We start from the raw sequence: 16,542 nt of genomic DNA on the forward strand, positions 1-16,542 counted from the left end.
AAAGGAGGTCTCTGTTCTTCCATAGTTTTGTTGATTTTCCGTTTTAATTTCCGATTCTTTTATACTTACTCCATCCATAATTTTATCGAAAACTTAATACTTAGGATGTCTAAAGCAAAGAATAAGACTGTGTTTTAGCCATAATTTTAATTGACATGTAATTTTCACCTGAAAGCACTGTATCTGTCTCTTCTTGGGAAGAGTCCAAAGAAGGACAGGTTTTATTTTATTGACCAATCAGCATGTGCTTTTGAAGCTAGGAGGCATCAGAAATGTAGCTATGTAAAGCTAAAAGGTATGCATATTTTGTAGTGTACATTTCTCTTTTCTTGTCTTACTTCACAGGTAACTCGGGAAAATATAACCTACCTTCTCAAGGTCATTCCCTTGCCTGGGCATTAGAGAGGAAACCCAGTAAAATGCTTTTATTTAAACGTACCAGATACCAAATAGTACATTCATGTGGTTAGTTTTTTATGTATTTTGAGCTAAGTTAGTTGTTTATGTTGCCAGGAGCTGAATGAAAACCAGAGCACCCCCAAAAAAGAAAAACAAGAGTGGCTTTCAAAGCAGAAGGAGAATATACAGCATTTTCAAGCAGAAGAAGAAGCTAACCTTCTTCGACGTCAGAGACAATACCTAGAGCTGGAATGCCGTCGCTTCAAAAGAAGAATGTTACTTGGGCGTCATAACTTGGAGCAAGACCTTGTCAGGGAGGTATGTTTTGTGTGTATGTGTGTGTTTGTGTGTTTTCTAGGTGAAAGTTTACACATAAATTAGGTTCCCATTTAGCAATTTTTGTACAAATTGTTCCTTTGCAATGGTTATAATTGTCATAATATGTCAGCATTCTCATTGTTTTCGTTCTGTTTCCATTTATCTAGCTTCCCTGCCCCTCTTTACCATCTCATTTCATCTTTGCTTTTGAGTAGACAGTGACAGTTTGTTCTTGTATAGTTGATTGTTTAAGGGAGTACATTTCTCATGGATGATATTGTTTATTTTATAAGCCAATCTATTATTTGACTGAAAAGAGACCTCTGGAAGTGAGGGAGGCACGTTTGAATAATAATGAAACTTAAAATTCTTTAATGAACATAATCCTTTCCTGAAAACATGCTAATCACCTTTCAACCTCAGAGCCTTTGCACTTATATTTCCCTCTGCCTTGATCACTCTTACCACAGATATCCCTATGACTTGCTCTCTCCCTTCATTCAAGTCTCTACTCAAATATTACCTCTTTAGAAAAGCCTTCCTGATGACCAAATGTTTCTGTCTTCTTTAACTTTTATTCTTTCCACTTCCTTCTCTCTTACACACACATGCACATATTTTTTGGGGGGGAGGGGGTGGAATTCTATATCCCTCACTAGAATGGCGTTAGACTAGAAGCTATGTGAAGTCACAGACTTCATCTAATCAATTATATCCCCAGTGTCTGGCCTCCATTAGGCATTCAGTAAATATTTATTAAATAATGCATGAATGAAAGAAGTACTAATTTTTAAATATGAGGACATTAATAGGGCATTTTATTCTTTGATCTGAAATGGGTGTCATGAGGTTTATATTACCATTTAATATACTTTTATGATCATCTAATTATTAATATAGCAAATGTTGCAGAAACTCTCACACCAGTGATTATTAGGGATACTTGTGAGCATAGGTAAATTTATTTCCCAGAGTGGCTTAAAATAATCTTCAAATATAGCATAATTATTCAAAATCACTAATAATTGAAGAAATTCTAATTAAAGCAGTGGCATTGGTTAAATAGAAAAAATTTTAAATATTGGTACCATCAATCCTAGCATGGTATGAGGAAATAGGCACTGTTGGTAAGAATATAAATTGATACCACCCCTTTGGAGCATAATTTTAACAGTGGCCTTTAAGACTTAGTATGTACATATACTTTTAACCATCAAATCCACTTGTAGAACTCTGTCCTCCAGATATAATAACATGATTATATGATGCAGTATGCATAAATATTTATTGAAACTTAATTTATAAAAGCAAAAATTGGAAACAGCTTAAATGTGTAACTGTAGAGGAATGATTAAAAAAATTAAGAAACAAAAAAAATCTATGTACTGATCTGGATGTATGTCTAATATATTGTTAGGTGAAGAAAGCAGGTTACATGCTTATTATTTTGTTACCTAGTTTTTAAAACTAGATGTTTTTGTATAAAAGATGTGTCACAATAAGCATAGAAAAAGTTGGGAGGCATATGTTCCAAACTCTTGGTCTCTGGGAAGTAGGTTGCAGAGGCAAAAGGCCAAGTTTGACATCTACATTTTGTGTGCATGTATATAGCTGTTGTTTCTAATCTGAGAAAAAGAATAATAACATTTATTGAGCACAAAGTGCTAGGTACTATTCTGGGGACATTTCATTTATGAACTTATTTCATTCTCACAATAAATCTGTTAAATATCTGTGTTATATTATCTCCATTTTAGAGGTAAGGAAACTGAAAGAGAGAGTTGAAGTAATTTACCCAAGGTCTCACTACTAGTAATTAGCAGAGCCAGAATTTAGATACAGGCAGTCTAGCTCTAGAGGCTATGTTCTTAACCACTACACTATACTGAATATATATAATAGAACTGAATAATATAGTCTATAGAAATTCAAAGGATGAATTAGAATCCTTCTTCAAAGATAAAATCAGTAAACAATAATGAAAGAAAAGAAAGGAATAAAAGAAGAAAGTAAAATCTCGAGATAGATTTGATGTGTCTAAGCTTATAGTATAAAATAGTATCAGTAAGTAGTAAATGAATGTATTAAGGTTATTTGTGCCACTAATTGCCATTTATTAAAGTAAAAGTCATGAAACCTTTGTATTTACTTTTTAGCCATTATTGAATCAGAGAATTAATCTGTTTCCTGACAGCCCTCTTTCTTAGGATCTAATTTTATTTTTCCAGCATTGTACAGCAGTAAATTATACCTATGTCTTCTATGTTATGGATTAGGAGTTGAATAAAAGGCAGACGCAGAAGGACTTAGAGCATGCCATGCTACTGCGACAGCATGAATCCATGCAAGAGCTGGAGTTCCGTCACCTCAATACAATCCAGAAGATGCGCTGTGAACTGATCAGATTGCAGCACCAGACTGAGCTCACTAACCAGCTGGAATATAACAAGCGAAGAGAACGAGAACTAAGACGAAAGCATGTCATGGAGGTTCGACAACAGCCTAAGAGTCTAAAGGTACCTTTAGCCTAAGCTTATTGACAAAGGGAAAAAGAAATAAAAGCCATCCATGTAAGTAGTAAAAGTCCCAAGGCAGATGTCTGTCATAAAGAAATTGAACACACTCTCTTCATTTTAAGCTTGCTTGGGTAGTTTCAATGTGGGTACAGGCTTTTGCTTATCTAGTTCTCAAAAAAAGGCAAGAACTTTTAAATGTGGAAAGTGCCGATAAAAATCAAGATTCTTAATTTCAGCCTGCCTAAATGTCCAATACTGATATTAGATTCTGCATGTCAACATGCTAACATGTTGGCTTCTATTGTTCTGTGTTATACTGGTTTGGAATCTTATTTGCTCTAAATATATATCCAGAAAGGACAATAAGTTTTTAATCAGTGCAGAAGCCAATAAATGAAAAATCCCTTTTTACCCTGTTGTCTGTACTCATCTGAAGTGGAATAGTAGAACCATCACAGTGTTTCTTCTATCCTGCTCATTTTCTCTCTGTGCTTGGTAATGTAAGTAGGACCATAGCATGGGTAATTAAGGTATATTTTTAATATCAGGATGTCCAGCGCATCAGAATGGAGCAAGTTGTTATATGCCCTTCCCCAAACAAATAAGGAAAGGCAAGTGCTGGCGATATATATTACCAAAGGACTTTAAAATTTGTATTTGCTTTGAATAGAGGAGTCTATTCACATGGTTCAAAATTCAAAAGATACAAGTGTATTATAAACTGAAAAACTTCCCACTCTCCCCTAATCTCACCAAAGTCAACCAATTAACAATTCAAAGAAATTTTCAAATTTTATAACTTGTAATAAGTAAGGAATAGAATCTTATGATTCTTAAAAATCAAAAACCACCGTATTCGTAGGCTACCATCCATGGCCATACCTCAATCTGTACATATCTGTACATTTTAAACTTTTATTTGTATCCACTAAAGGGCTAGATCCCACAGTAGTTTCTGTTTAAAACCATTTTTCTTCTTTAATTATCTGATACTTAAACTATAAAACTGTTCCTGGTTCTTGCCCTGAATAATTGTACTATGCTAGAGTGGAAATTCATTCACAAAGATAACCTGTGTCAAAATCTGAAGCTATAACACATACCTAAGCATATACCTTTCCAAGTGAACGTAAGTAAAATTTCACTTTGCTGTATCTTAAAAGCAGCTAATTAACATGATTTAAAGAGTAGTTATGTTGACTACCAACATAACCTTCCTCAGTCATTGGTCTGAAAAATTGGAATCTGTGAGGGGCAGAGCAAGATGGTGAAGTGAGGGTGCACTCCCACGTACTCCTCCAGCAACTAAGCCACTGAACAACAAATAAAAACAAGCACAGACTGAGATGTCAAAGCTCCAAACAGCAGCTGAGGTGTTGGAGAGTTGAGGTGAGTCCAGAAGTGGGGGGAAAGGAAGAGCGGAGATGGTACAGAAGTTGAGAGAACCTCCCTACTAACATTGAGAGCACTCACTCATCACATGCATTTGGGGATGGGACTAGGGAATACCCTAAACAAGGAACACAGAAAAGGAGCTAATCTGAGGAAGCTCCAGCCTGAATTTTTAAGGCAGTGCAGATTGCTTTGGTAGTTCGCGGGCCTTGCATTTGGGAGGGGGTGAAGGGAGACCATGACACTGCGAGAGAATGTTGTTGAATCTCGCTGAGGCCTGAGACAGACAGGCAACTAGAACCAGGAGAAACTGCAAGGGCAGCAGGACAAGGGGGAATACTTCAAACAGACGGCAACACAGACGAAAATGGCTAGCTCTCTGCCCACAGCGGTACACCAGGGGAGAGCTTGTGAAGGGGCACCCATGAGAGAGAGACATAGAGATCCCCTTACTTTTGCCCCAGGTAAGTCAAGCCCCACTGCTTGTGTCAGAGTCTGTGACCAGCTAAACCTTCCCTCCCGTGCGTGCGCATTGATCCCAGAGATCAAGCATCCAGAACTGAATCAACACTGAAAAAATTAAGGATAAGAGTGCCCTCTGTTGGTTCTCAGGAGACATACCGAGCCCACTGTCAATGGGTCAGTTCTCACCCATAGTGGCCGTGTGGGGTGGAGTGGAGTGGAGCTACCTTGTGGGGTTCCCAAGGCTGTGAGCCTTTGCAAAGGTAGGCTGCTGCATCTTTTTTTCATAGAGTGGCTGGTGGGTGCTAGTTGCCAGCTGAGTGCTTGGCCACTGCACGAGCAGGGAGTCCAATCAGAAAATTTTCCCACAAAAACCAGACTACAAAATTTAAAGTAAAAAAAAAAAGTCCCAAGATCAACAAAAATATTAAAACATGCAAAATCACAAGAGGAGAAGGACCAATCAAAAGCGAAACGTGAAAAAGAGGAAATTTCTCCAGTAGAGATCAGACTAACTTAAAAAATTGATAATTTTCACATGATGGTGCTAAGTAAGCTTAAAGAAAGCAAAAAGTATGGAGAAAACAAACTAGTGGTGGTCAGGAAACAAATGGAGGAACAAAAAAAGAGACTCAGAAGGGAAAATAAAAACAAGCAAAAAAAAAAAAAAACCCAAGAGAACTACTGAAGCTGAAGAATAAAGCAACTGATTTAGAAAAAGCAAGAGAAACACTCAAAAATAGAGTTGAACAGACAGAAGACAGAATAAGTCAACTAGAAGACAAGAAAAAAGAACAAATAAAGGTGAACAAACCCAAAAGGAAATACGTGTTTCAGTTAAGAGATCGAACATTAGAATTAGTGGAATCCCAGAGCACCATGACAACAATAAAAGCACAGAAACAATTTTCCAAGAGATAGCAGAGAGAATTTCCCAGACCTAAACAGAGAACCAAGCCTGCAAACACAGGAAGCTACACAAACCCCAATTAGAACAGATACAAAAAGGTCAACTTTGCACCATATCCTAATAAGATTCTTGAAAACCAAAGACAAAGAATTCTGAAACCAGCAAGAAAGAAACCCAATAACATACCAAAGGGCTTTCATAAGAATTACTGCGAGTTTCTTACCAGAAACGCTAGAGGCCAGAAGACAATGGATCAACGTATATAAAATACCGAACGAAAACAATTGCCAATCAAGAATTATTTACCCAGCAAAGTTGTCATTCAAAAACGGGAAATCAAGACATTCCCAAATAAACAGAAGCTCCAGAATTTGCCACTACCAGACCCGCTTTGCAAGTATTACTCAAGGGTACTCCAAATGGAAAGGCAAGAGCATTAAATAAATACTCATATCTATAAAAAAAAAAAATTTTATAGATATGAGTATTTATTTAATGCTCTTGCCTTATATGGGGAAAAAAACAGTAAACAAAAAATAAAAGGGAGATGTCCAAAAAACACAACACGGGCAATCATATAGACCAAGTCTATGGTATTTTCAACTAATAAACTCAATAATTAAATCCCACTAACAATACATCAAGTTTGTAAGAAATAAGTACAAAGTAAACTTATTGAATATAGGTTATTTTGATGATAATAAGCAGCCTTGGTGCCACAGTGGTTAAAGTGCTCAGTTGCTAACCGGAAGGTCAGTGGTTCAAACCCACCAGCTGCTCTGAGAGAGAAAGATGTAGTCTGTTTCCATAAAGATTACAGCCTTAGAAACCCTATGCGGCAGTTCTACTCCTGTAGAGTCACTGTGAGTCAGAATCAACTCAATGACAGTGGGTTACCGATGCTAATGGAGACACATCAACAGAAATGGAGGAGAGAGGGAGCATGTCAGGAATAGATTTATTATGTTAAGGTTATATGAAAACTGTTGCTCATGTGTTAAGTATTTTTGAGTTGTAAGTTACGTGATGTAATATATGTGATAACCACTAAGAAATCACCAAGAAAAAAACATTCAGAAGAAGAGAAGGAAGAATACAAAATGACTCATCACAAGAAAGCAGCCAAGTACAAATGAAAACAGAAAAATCAGAATAAAAAAGAAAGAAGATTGAAACATTCAATAAACAAATAGCAAAATGAGTGAGGTACACGCTTCATTTTCAGTACTAACCTTAAATGTAAATGGTCTAAATGCCACATGCAAAAGGCCGAGAGTGGCATTATGGATTAAAAAAAAATAAATTATCTATCCTTTTGCAGTCTACAGAAACACACCATAGATGTAAGGCCACAAACAGACTGAAAATAAAAGGATGGAGAAAAATATTCCATGTACAAGTAAACAAAAAAGAGCAGGGGTGGCCATACTAATATCAGATAAAATAGACTTTAAATCAAAAGTTATTCCAAGAAATAAAGGACATTACATAATAATAAGTCAATACAGCAAGAAGATATAGCAATTTTAAACATATATTCATCTAACACCAGTGCACCGAATATGTAAAACAAATACTAACTACTATGAAAGGAGAAATAGACAACCCACAATAATAGTAGAGGACTTAAACACACCACTTCAGTTATAGACAGAACATCTAAAAACAAGATCACTAAGGACACTGAGAATTTAAATAAAACCATAAGCCAGTTGAACCTAACAAATATATATAGAACACTATAGAACACCCCACCCAGCACCAGAACAATATACATTCTTCTGCAGCACACATGGATCATTTTCCTGAGTAGACAGTATGCTAGGACACAAAATAAGTCTCAACGAATTTAAAAAAATTGAAATCATCAAAGCATCTTCTCTAACCATAACAGTATGAAGCTAGAAATCAACAATGGGAAAAATAATAATAAATACATGGAAACTAAATAATACACCACCAAAACACTCTTGGGTCATAGATGAAATTGTAAGTGAAATGTAAAAATTCCTGGAATCAAATGAAAATGAAAACAAAACATTTGGGACACAGGAAAAGCAGTATTCAGAGAGAAATTCATAGTAGTAAATGCCTACATTAAAAATAAAGATCCAAAATCATAACTTAAACTGACAAATTGAACAAAGAGTAAAAGAACTCAAAAGCTACCAGAAAAAAAGGAAATAATAAAGATCAGGGCAGAAATAAACTAAATAGAAAAACAATAGAAAGAATCCACAAAACCAGAAGTTGGTTCTTTGAAGGGAACAATAAAATAGACAAGCCACCAGAACCAAATGGCTACAGTGGAGAATTCTACCAAACATTCAGAGAAGAGTTGACACCGATCCTACTCAATCTCTTCAAAAACGTGGAAGAGGGAGAAACACTACCAAACCCTTTCTGTGAAGCCAGCATAACCCTGATACCTAAACCAGGCAAAGACATCATAACAAAAGAAAATTACAGACCAATATTCCTTATGAACATTGATGCAAAATTTTTCAACAAAATTCTAGCCAGTAGACCTCAGCAACATGTTAAAAAAAAATCATATACCATGGTCAAGTGGGATGCATACCAGGATTACCAGGGTGGTTCAATACTAGAAAATCAATCAATATAATCCACCCCATAAATAAAACAAAGGAAAAGAACCATATGATCATATCAATTGGTGCAGAAAAGGCATTTGAAAAAATTAAACACCCTTTCATGGTAAATAAAAACTCTCAGCAAAATAGGAATAGAAGGGAAACTTCTCAACATAATTAAGGGCGTGTATGCAAAATCAGCAGGCAACATTATACTTACTGGAGAAAGGCTGAGAGGCTTCCCTCTGAGAAAGGGATGAAACAAGGATTCCCATTATCGCCACCCTTACTTATCATCGTATTGGAAGTCCTAACTAGTGCAATGAGACAAGAGAAATAGAAGTTATCCAAATTAGAGAAGAAGAAGTAAAACTGTCTACTTGCAAATGACTTGATCCTATACACAGAAGACCCTAAAGATTTCACAAGAAAACTGCTGGAAGTAATTGAAGAATTTAGCAACACTGTGTAGGGTACAAGATCGACACACAAAAATCATTTGGGTTCCTCTACACTAACAAAGACTACTCCAAAGAAAAAGAAAACAGTACCATTTACAATAGCCCCCAAGTTGATAAGATACCTAGAAATTAGCCTAACCAGGGACATAAAAGACTTATACAATAAAAATTATAAAACATTACTACAGGAGACTAAATGAGACCTACAAAATGGAAAGACATTCCATGCTCATTGATTGGAAGACTTAATATAGTGAAAATGTCAGTTCTGCCTAAAGTAGTCTACAGATACAATGCAATCCCAATACAAATCTCAACAACAGTCTTTATTCAAATGGAAAAACTAATGACCAACTTGATATGGAAAGAAAAGAAACTTCGAATAGCCAAAGCAGTATTGAAGGAAAAGAACAAAGCAGGATGCCACACGCTCTCTGTTATCAAAACATACTATACAGCCACTCTTATCTAAACAACCTGATACTGGTTCAATGGTAGACACATAGACCAGCGGGATAGAATTGAGAAGTCAGAATTAAACCCAGCCATCTATGGACAGCTGATTTTCAACAAGGGGTCAAAGTCTATCCAGTGGGGCAGAAACAGTCTTTTTAATAAATGGTACTAGGAAAACTGAATATCCACTTGCAGCAAAATAAAACAGGACACATACCTCACACCTTACAGAAAAACTAACTGGAAATGGATCAAAGACCTAAATATTAAACCTAAAACCATAAAATTCCTGGATGAAAACATAGGGAGAAAGCTATGGAGCCTAATCTTTGTTAAAAATCGGATAGCAAACATTGCAACAAATTCACAAATAGAAGAAGGCAAACTAGATAAATGGGACCTCATACAAATTAAAGACTTAAGCTCATCAAAGACTTTATAAAAAGAATAAATAGACAATCTACTACTGGGAAAAAAATCTTCCAAAATGACTTACCTTGTAAGGGTCTGTCTTAAATGTCTTAAGTTGGGTTCTCTAGAGAAAAAAACCAGTGAAGTGTATATAGAGAGTGAGAGAGGGAGATTTATCTCAAGAAAATGGCTCACGTGGTTGTAGAGGCTGGCAAGTACCAAGTCAGTGTGGGTCAGGTGTCAAGTTGGAGGCTTCTCCTGACTCACGTTGCTGCAGGGGTTGACAAACCCAAGATTGGCAGGCCAGACAGCAGAGTACTGGCTAATAATGGGCTGTGGAGGCCAACGAATCCCAAGATCGGCAGGCAATACGCCAGGCAGCTGGCTCAAGAACCAGATGCAGGATCCATAACAAGCAATCTAGTTTTGCCAGAACATCCATATATTTATTAGATGCAGGCCATACACTTAAGGAAATGCCCCTTACAGCTGATTGGCTGATCACATCAGGCCATATTAGAGAGGATGACTGCTATTGCCCTAGATACTCTTTAAACCTAGAACAAAGCCTGTCCACTTGAGATCACTTTTTAGCGAAATAGCAAAGTCACACGCAAAATAAAGGATAACCAAAACAAAAAAAAACCAAACCCAGTGCCATCCAGTCGGTTCCGACTCAGTGACCCTATAGGACAGAGCAGAACTGCCCTATAGAGTTTCCAAGGAGCGCCTGGCGGATCCGAACTGCTGACCCTTTGGTTAGCAGCTGTAGCACTTAACCACTATGCCACCAGGGTTTCCAAAATAAAGGATATTACCTGTAAAATTGGGGCCCTGCTTAAAAACCATCAGTACTGAGACCAAAAGGTCAACAATTACTCAAAAGCAAAGATGAGAAGATAAGGGACAAGGAAACTAGAGAGGCAACAGACACAATTAAAGACAATGTTGACTCATTGTGATGTTAACTAATGGCACCGAACAATTTGTGTGGAAATTATCTATGGGAACCTAACTTGCTTTGTAAACTTTCATCAAAAACTCAGTAAAATATTACTTAAAAGAAAACTTGGGATTCATAATGATATTTCAAATTTATGTTTTCTTTGCCAAGAAGAGATATATAATAGTTTGTCTACAGATCACTCACCCACCAGTTTTAAGAATTTTAAAACATGTCTGTGAAATTAATTATGGTTTTAAAGCCATCAGCATCCAGAGATAAACCAAACTGGAAGCTTATTAGTTTTCCCCAGACATACCATAAATCACTTCTAATTTTTGCTGGGATCTGGTGAAGGATAGTTGACATTTTACCATTCTTTTCTGTTGTTGAAAGCTTTTAAACACCAGTCTGATTTTCAAAGATACTACACAGAAAGTAAGGGGAAAAGTAATGTTTCACAGTCAGACTTTGGATAGAATGCTTCCATCTGATGACAGACAAGCTCAAGGTTTGCCATAAAGGAACACGTTCTGTTACTTTAACAGGGAAGAAAATCAGTTTCCTCTAAATGATAAATACTTGTTTAATTTGAACTCAACAGACTAGATTTTGACACCAAGTCATCTCATTTCTATTTACCTAAGTAATAGTTGCCTCTTTAAAGCTCCTCTAAGACTTTAAAAGGTTATAGGGTGGACTTATATTTGAGTGAGGAGCCCTAGTGGCACAGTGGTTAAAGCACTCAGCTGTTAACTGAAAGGTCACCGGCCACTCCTCGGGAGGAAGATGTGGCAGTCTGCTTCCGAAGATTTACAGCCTTGAAAACTCAATGGAGCAATTCTACCCTGTCTTACAGGGTCACTATGAGTTGGAATCGATTTGATGACAGTGGGTCGGTTTAAGCGCTTACATGAATTGACTAGGATTTGTGGAGGAGGGGTACCATTTCTGTGGAATGGATTGGGTAAAAATCTACCTCCTATTCTGCAATTTCTCCAGCTGCCATCCAGATTTCACTCTATGGGTGTTAAATGAGTAGAAATAACTAACTTACAGTCATTTTGCTTTCACTTGAGCCAAACACTGAGGTATGTACGTGTACTTTGGTATAAGCATTAATCTTACTCTTCTTTCTTGTTTGAAGAAAAATTCTTTAAGGAGCTCTTTTTTCTCATTAGGCTATTGATATGCTATGATGACAGTTTTATTGGCACAGCATTTTAAAAATAAAAACTTTTAAAAAGAATGTCTACATTTCACTTGTTCCATTCCTGGCTAGAAGTACATGGAAGAACTTTGTTAACAAGTACAGTATTTATTTAGGAGCGGTACTACTAGGCATAGCTAAACCAAGAGTTTCTTCTTCTAGCTACACATTTTTTTTTTCTTTACTTATTTTTTATTGTACTTCAGGTGAAGGTTTACAGAACTAGTTTCTCATATAACAGTGAGTACACCTGTTGTTTTATGACATTGGTTAACAACACCACGACATGTCAACACTCTCCCTTCTCAGCCTTGGGTTCCATGTTACCAGCTTTCCTGTCCCGTCCTGCCTTCCAGTCCTTGCCCCAAGGCTGGTGTGCCCTTTTAGTCTCGTTTTATTTTGTGGACCTGTCCAATCTTTGGCTGAAGGGTGAGCCTCAGGTGTGACTTGATTACTGAGCTATAAGGGTGTCCAGGGGCCATACTCTTGGGGTTTCTGCAGTGTCTGTGAGGCCAGCAAGTCTGGTCTTTCTTTTTGAGTTAGAATTTTGTTCAACATTTTTTTCCAGCTCTGTCCAGGATCCTGTATTGTGATGTGATCCCTGTCAGAGCAGTCAATGGTGGTAACTGGGCACCATCTAGTTGTACTGGACTCAGTCTGGTGGAGGCCATGTTAGATATGGTCCATTAGTCCTTTGAACTAATCTTTCCCTTGTATCTTTAGTTTTCTTCATTCTTCCTTGCTCCCGAAGGGGTGAGACCAGTGGAGTGTCCTAGATGGCTGCTCACAGGCTTTTAAGACCCCAGATGCTACTCACCAAAGCAGAATATAGAACATTTTCTTTATAAACCACGTTATACCAGTTGAGCTAGATGTTTCCCAAGACCATGATCCCCACAGCCCTCAGCCCAGCAATTCAGTCCGTCAGGGAGTTTGGATGTGTCTATGGAGCTTCCATGACCTTGCCTTGTACAAGTTTTGCTGGCTTCCCCAGTATTGTAGCTACGCATTTCTTGACCCTTCACAGAATAAAGTTGTGTGACTATGATATAATGCTGCAGTTGGTGGGAAAAAAAAAAAAAAAATGAAGAGCATAGTTGATGTTGTAGTACAGAAAGGAAAAAAAAAAAAAGACAAGTATATAACTTTGGTCATATATACATTTTTTGCCCACAGTATCAACCAGTATCTGGCTATATTTATATTAAGGTAAAATAATTTCAACTATTGGTTCTTCCTTTGTGGAACAAACATATATATTCTCCCTTGTAGACTCCATCAGTATACTTTATATAAGTAAATCTTACCTCATTAAAGTTTTCTAAAATCTGAATTCATAGAATATCTAACCCAGTGAATAACCAAAAGCTAAAGGCAAAGCTCTTCTGTCTTTGAGTTCAGATTATGTTATCTCAGAAATGTGTATGTAGTTCATGTCTGTTGTCATCACCCCAAGAAGAGGACTGCCCTCCACCCCTACCCCATTACTCTTTTTTGACCTGTGAAATATTAGTGACCTCAGCCTTCAAGTTTTCACGTGTGCTGTTAAAGAGTAAACTATTACTAAGCATGTTCCTACGTAGTTTATTCCATTAAGGAAAAAGACAGTTGTACTAATATTCTTCAGTTACTGTTAGAGACTTCCAAGTCAGCTTCTGGTTTGGTACCTAACTCTACTTTTGCCAGGTCTGTCATAGACTATATAGTTGGAGTTGAGATTGTCATTAAAAGTAATTGGAGCTTAATGTCTCAGATAAGAAACAATGAATATGCTTATTTTCTCCTTCAGTTGGAGATCTGGTAAAATATTGTCTTGCCAATAAAATGCTTTTTTATCTATACTAAATTCATGAGAAGAAATTTAGTTTTCTGTCATTAGCATACACAGTAATCAGAACTAATTTTAATTCTTTACTCAAGTCTCTAAGTTTACTATTGGAGTAATGAGTATTGCTTGAAGTCCTGTGATAAATGGGTTTTTTATGTTCTAATGTTAGTTTTTGTTGTAAAAATGCATAGAATCCAGTGGTTTTGCCCATTGAAGAAGTGCAAAAGTACCTGGAGCCTTATAATCCAATCTTTTGTTTTTCCTCTGCCTTTTTCCTAGCAGCCTTTATTTTCATGTAAGCATAAAGTATATCAAATGCCATATGTTAAAAAAATACGTACATCTTATCTTTTTCTTCCCAGTCTAAGGAACTCCAAATAAAAAAGCAGTTTCAGGATACCTGCAAAATCCAAACCAGACAGTACAAAGCATTAAGAAATCACCTGCTGGAGACAACACCAAAGAGTGAGCACAAAGCTGTTCTGAAGCGGCTCAAGGAGGAGCAGACCCGGAAGTTAGCCATCTTGGCTGAACAGTATGATCACAGCATTAATGAAATGCTCTCCACACAAGCTGTAAGTGTGCTTTATTTAGGCAAAACAAATTTACTATTCCTTTTTCCTTCTACCACCCAAATAAAATCCTAGCAATTAAAATACTAATTGGAAATGGTCGCTGTCCTGCAGCTTGGGAAATAGTAATGTTAGTGCATATTCTTCGTGCTCTTTTTGCTTGCAAATGATGTGATGCATGTAGAATCTCCTTAATAACATTTGTACTGAAGGTTCTGAACAGGCTCCCTGCCATTGCTTCTGAGGTTTTTAGAACAGATCCCAACAGCTTATCAAGGTCAGAGCAGCAACATTGTTAAGCGGTAGGCAAAAAGCAGTACTACATTGTGAACGCAGATGACCACATTTGAGTACAGGACAAAATGTATTTTATATAAGGGGTTTGCAAACTTCCTCAAAGGCCAGGTAACAAATATCTTAGGTTTTGAAGGCAGGCCAGGAGGCAAAATTGAGGATTAATTATCGTGTGGATACCTACATAACTATTGATGTATTGATACTATTTTCAAAATGTAAAAAGCATTCTTGTCTAGTGGACCATTAAAAAAAAAAAAAACTGTTGGCTGGCCAGATTTGGCCCATAGGCTATAGTTTGCTAGTCTCTGTTCTATAGTATTTCCCCTGGGGAAGGAGAGATTCAGAGTTGTATATCACCTAATCAGATTCTAGATTTTTCTAAAGAAAAATGTGGTTAATCACGCACCCTCCAAATAGCTTATGGTAGGTAGCTTTATCTTAGTAATGCCATCATTGGTTACTGTGCCTTCTTTTTCAGAAATGTTCACTACAGGATGTAAGAAAACAATTGTGTAACCTACAAAAGAATAGCCTGTCTTCTGTCACAGCGCCTCCTTTCCACTATAGATAGTGCACAGTAGGCTACAGCCGTTTTCTTTCTCTCTCTCAGCTGCGTTTGGATGAAGCACAGGAAGCAGAGTGTCAGGTTCTGAAGATGCAGTTGCAGCAGGAACTGGAGCTGTTGAATGCATATCAAAGCAAGATCAAGATGCAGGCTGAGGCACAACACGATCGAGAGCTTCGGGAGCTTGAACAGAGGGTCTCCCTCCGCAGGGCACTCCTAGAACAAAAGGTATAAGTAATAGAAAGAAGATAATTATTCGAGAATTTGCTTTCATCAAAAGCATTTATAAATGTATTTTCATATGGACAGAGGTTATATCAAATTGCTTTCACAATATCATATTTCCCTAATTCTAGTGGTGGTAGTTAGTGTTTTCTTATTTTTTTAATTATTGGTTCAATAATGAACCGTATAATTAGTGGGCTCTAAAAATCAAGAAAATATAATTAAGTAGTAATTGCTAGAGAGAATATGGGGTTATATGAAGGTGTCCAGTTGAATTGTGAGAGAGTAGCTCTGGCTCTGTGCCCCTCACTTCTTTTGTGCACCTAGCTCTACCTTAGGAGGTTGGAGAAAGACTTGGATAGTGAAGAAAAGGAACTGCAGTAATTGCGTGGGAGAGGCAGGAACAAAGGATCAGGAATATATATTTTACTCACACATCCTGGCCTGGTCCTATACAGATTGATGGAAGATTACTGGGAGGCAGAAGGTAAAACCAGTTCTTACACAGGCGAAAAGTCAGGCTGCAAAATGTACTTCTAGATGCATCTTTATTTTATTTTTCTGACTTACACACTCTCTGTCAGTATATTCAAGAACAGAACTAGAATTCCCAAATTTATTTTCCATCCTACCAGGTTACCAAGGGTACTAAGGTGTGTGTGTGTTTTGAGGAAAAGGCAGAAGGTTTTTAGAAGTAAAGAAAAGAGAGGTATTTGTGCTGAGAAGTAGTATGACCTATCACTTGTACCCAAGATTCAGAGCTGTGTTCCAGAATTCCTGAGCTGTAAGTTCCCAAAAGCTGATGTAGTCTTGGGTCTGTGGGGCATTGTTAGTTAATACTTGTTTAATGGCCTTGTCTATTAAAGGTTGTCATCGCTTCTGAACCATAGGCGCATAAACTTTTCCTCTGTTTCCTACAGTTCTTGGGATAAAAATTGAATGCCCTATTATATTGAAAAATATATCCTTTTGAAAAAAACCAC

The 16,542-nt window shown here is 37.1% G+C and overlaps 1 protein-coding gene across 4 annotated transcripts in view; it reads left to right on the plus strand.

Moving 5' to 3' along the window:
* TAOK1 (TAO kinase 1) overlaps window positions 1-16,542 on the plus strand; it is a 154,458-nt gene that overhangs the window by 122,246 nt on the left and 15,670 nt on the right. For all 4 annotated transcript variants that reach the window (XM_003416726.4, XM_023556226.2, XM_023556228.2 and 1 more), the window contains 4 exons: window positions 514-717; window positions 2,994-3,233; window positions 14,263-14,475; window positions 15,380-15,562. In XM_003416726.4, coding sequence (XP_003416774.1) covers window positions 514-717; window positions 2,994-3,233; window positions 14,263-14,475; window positions 15,380-15,562 — 840 coding nt within the window. The remainder of the gene's footprint in view (window positions 1-513; window positions 718-2,993; window positions 3,234-14,262; window positions 14,476-15,379; window positions 15,563-16,542) is intronic.

This window comes from Loxodonta africana, chromosome 18 (genome assembly GCF_030014295.1).
Source record: "Loxodonta africana isolate mLoxAfr1 chromosome 18, mLoxAfr1.hap2, whole genome shotgun sequence".
Lineage (NCBI taxonomy): Eukaryota > Metazoa > Chordata > Mammalia > Proboscidea > Elephantidae > Loxodonta > Loxodonta africana.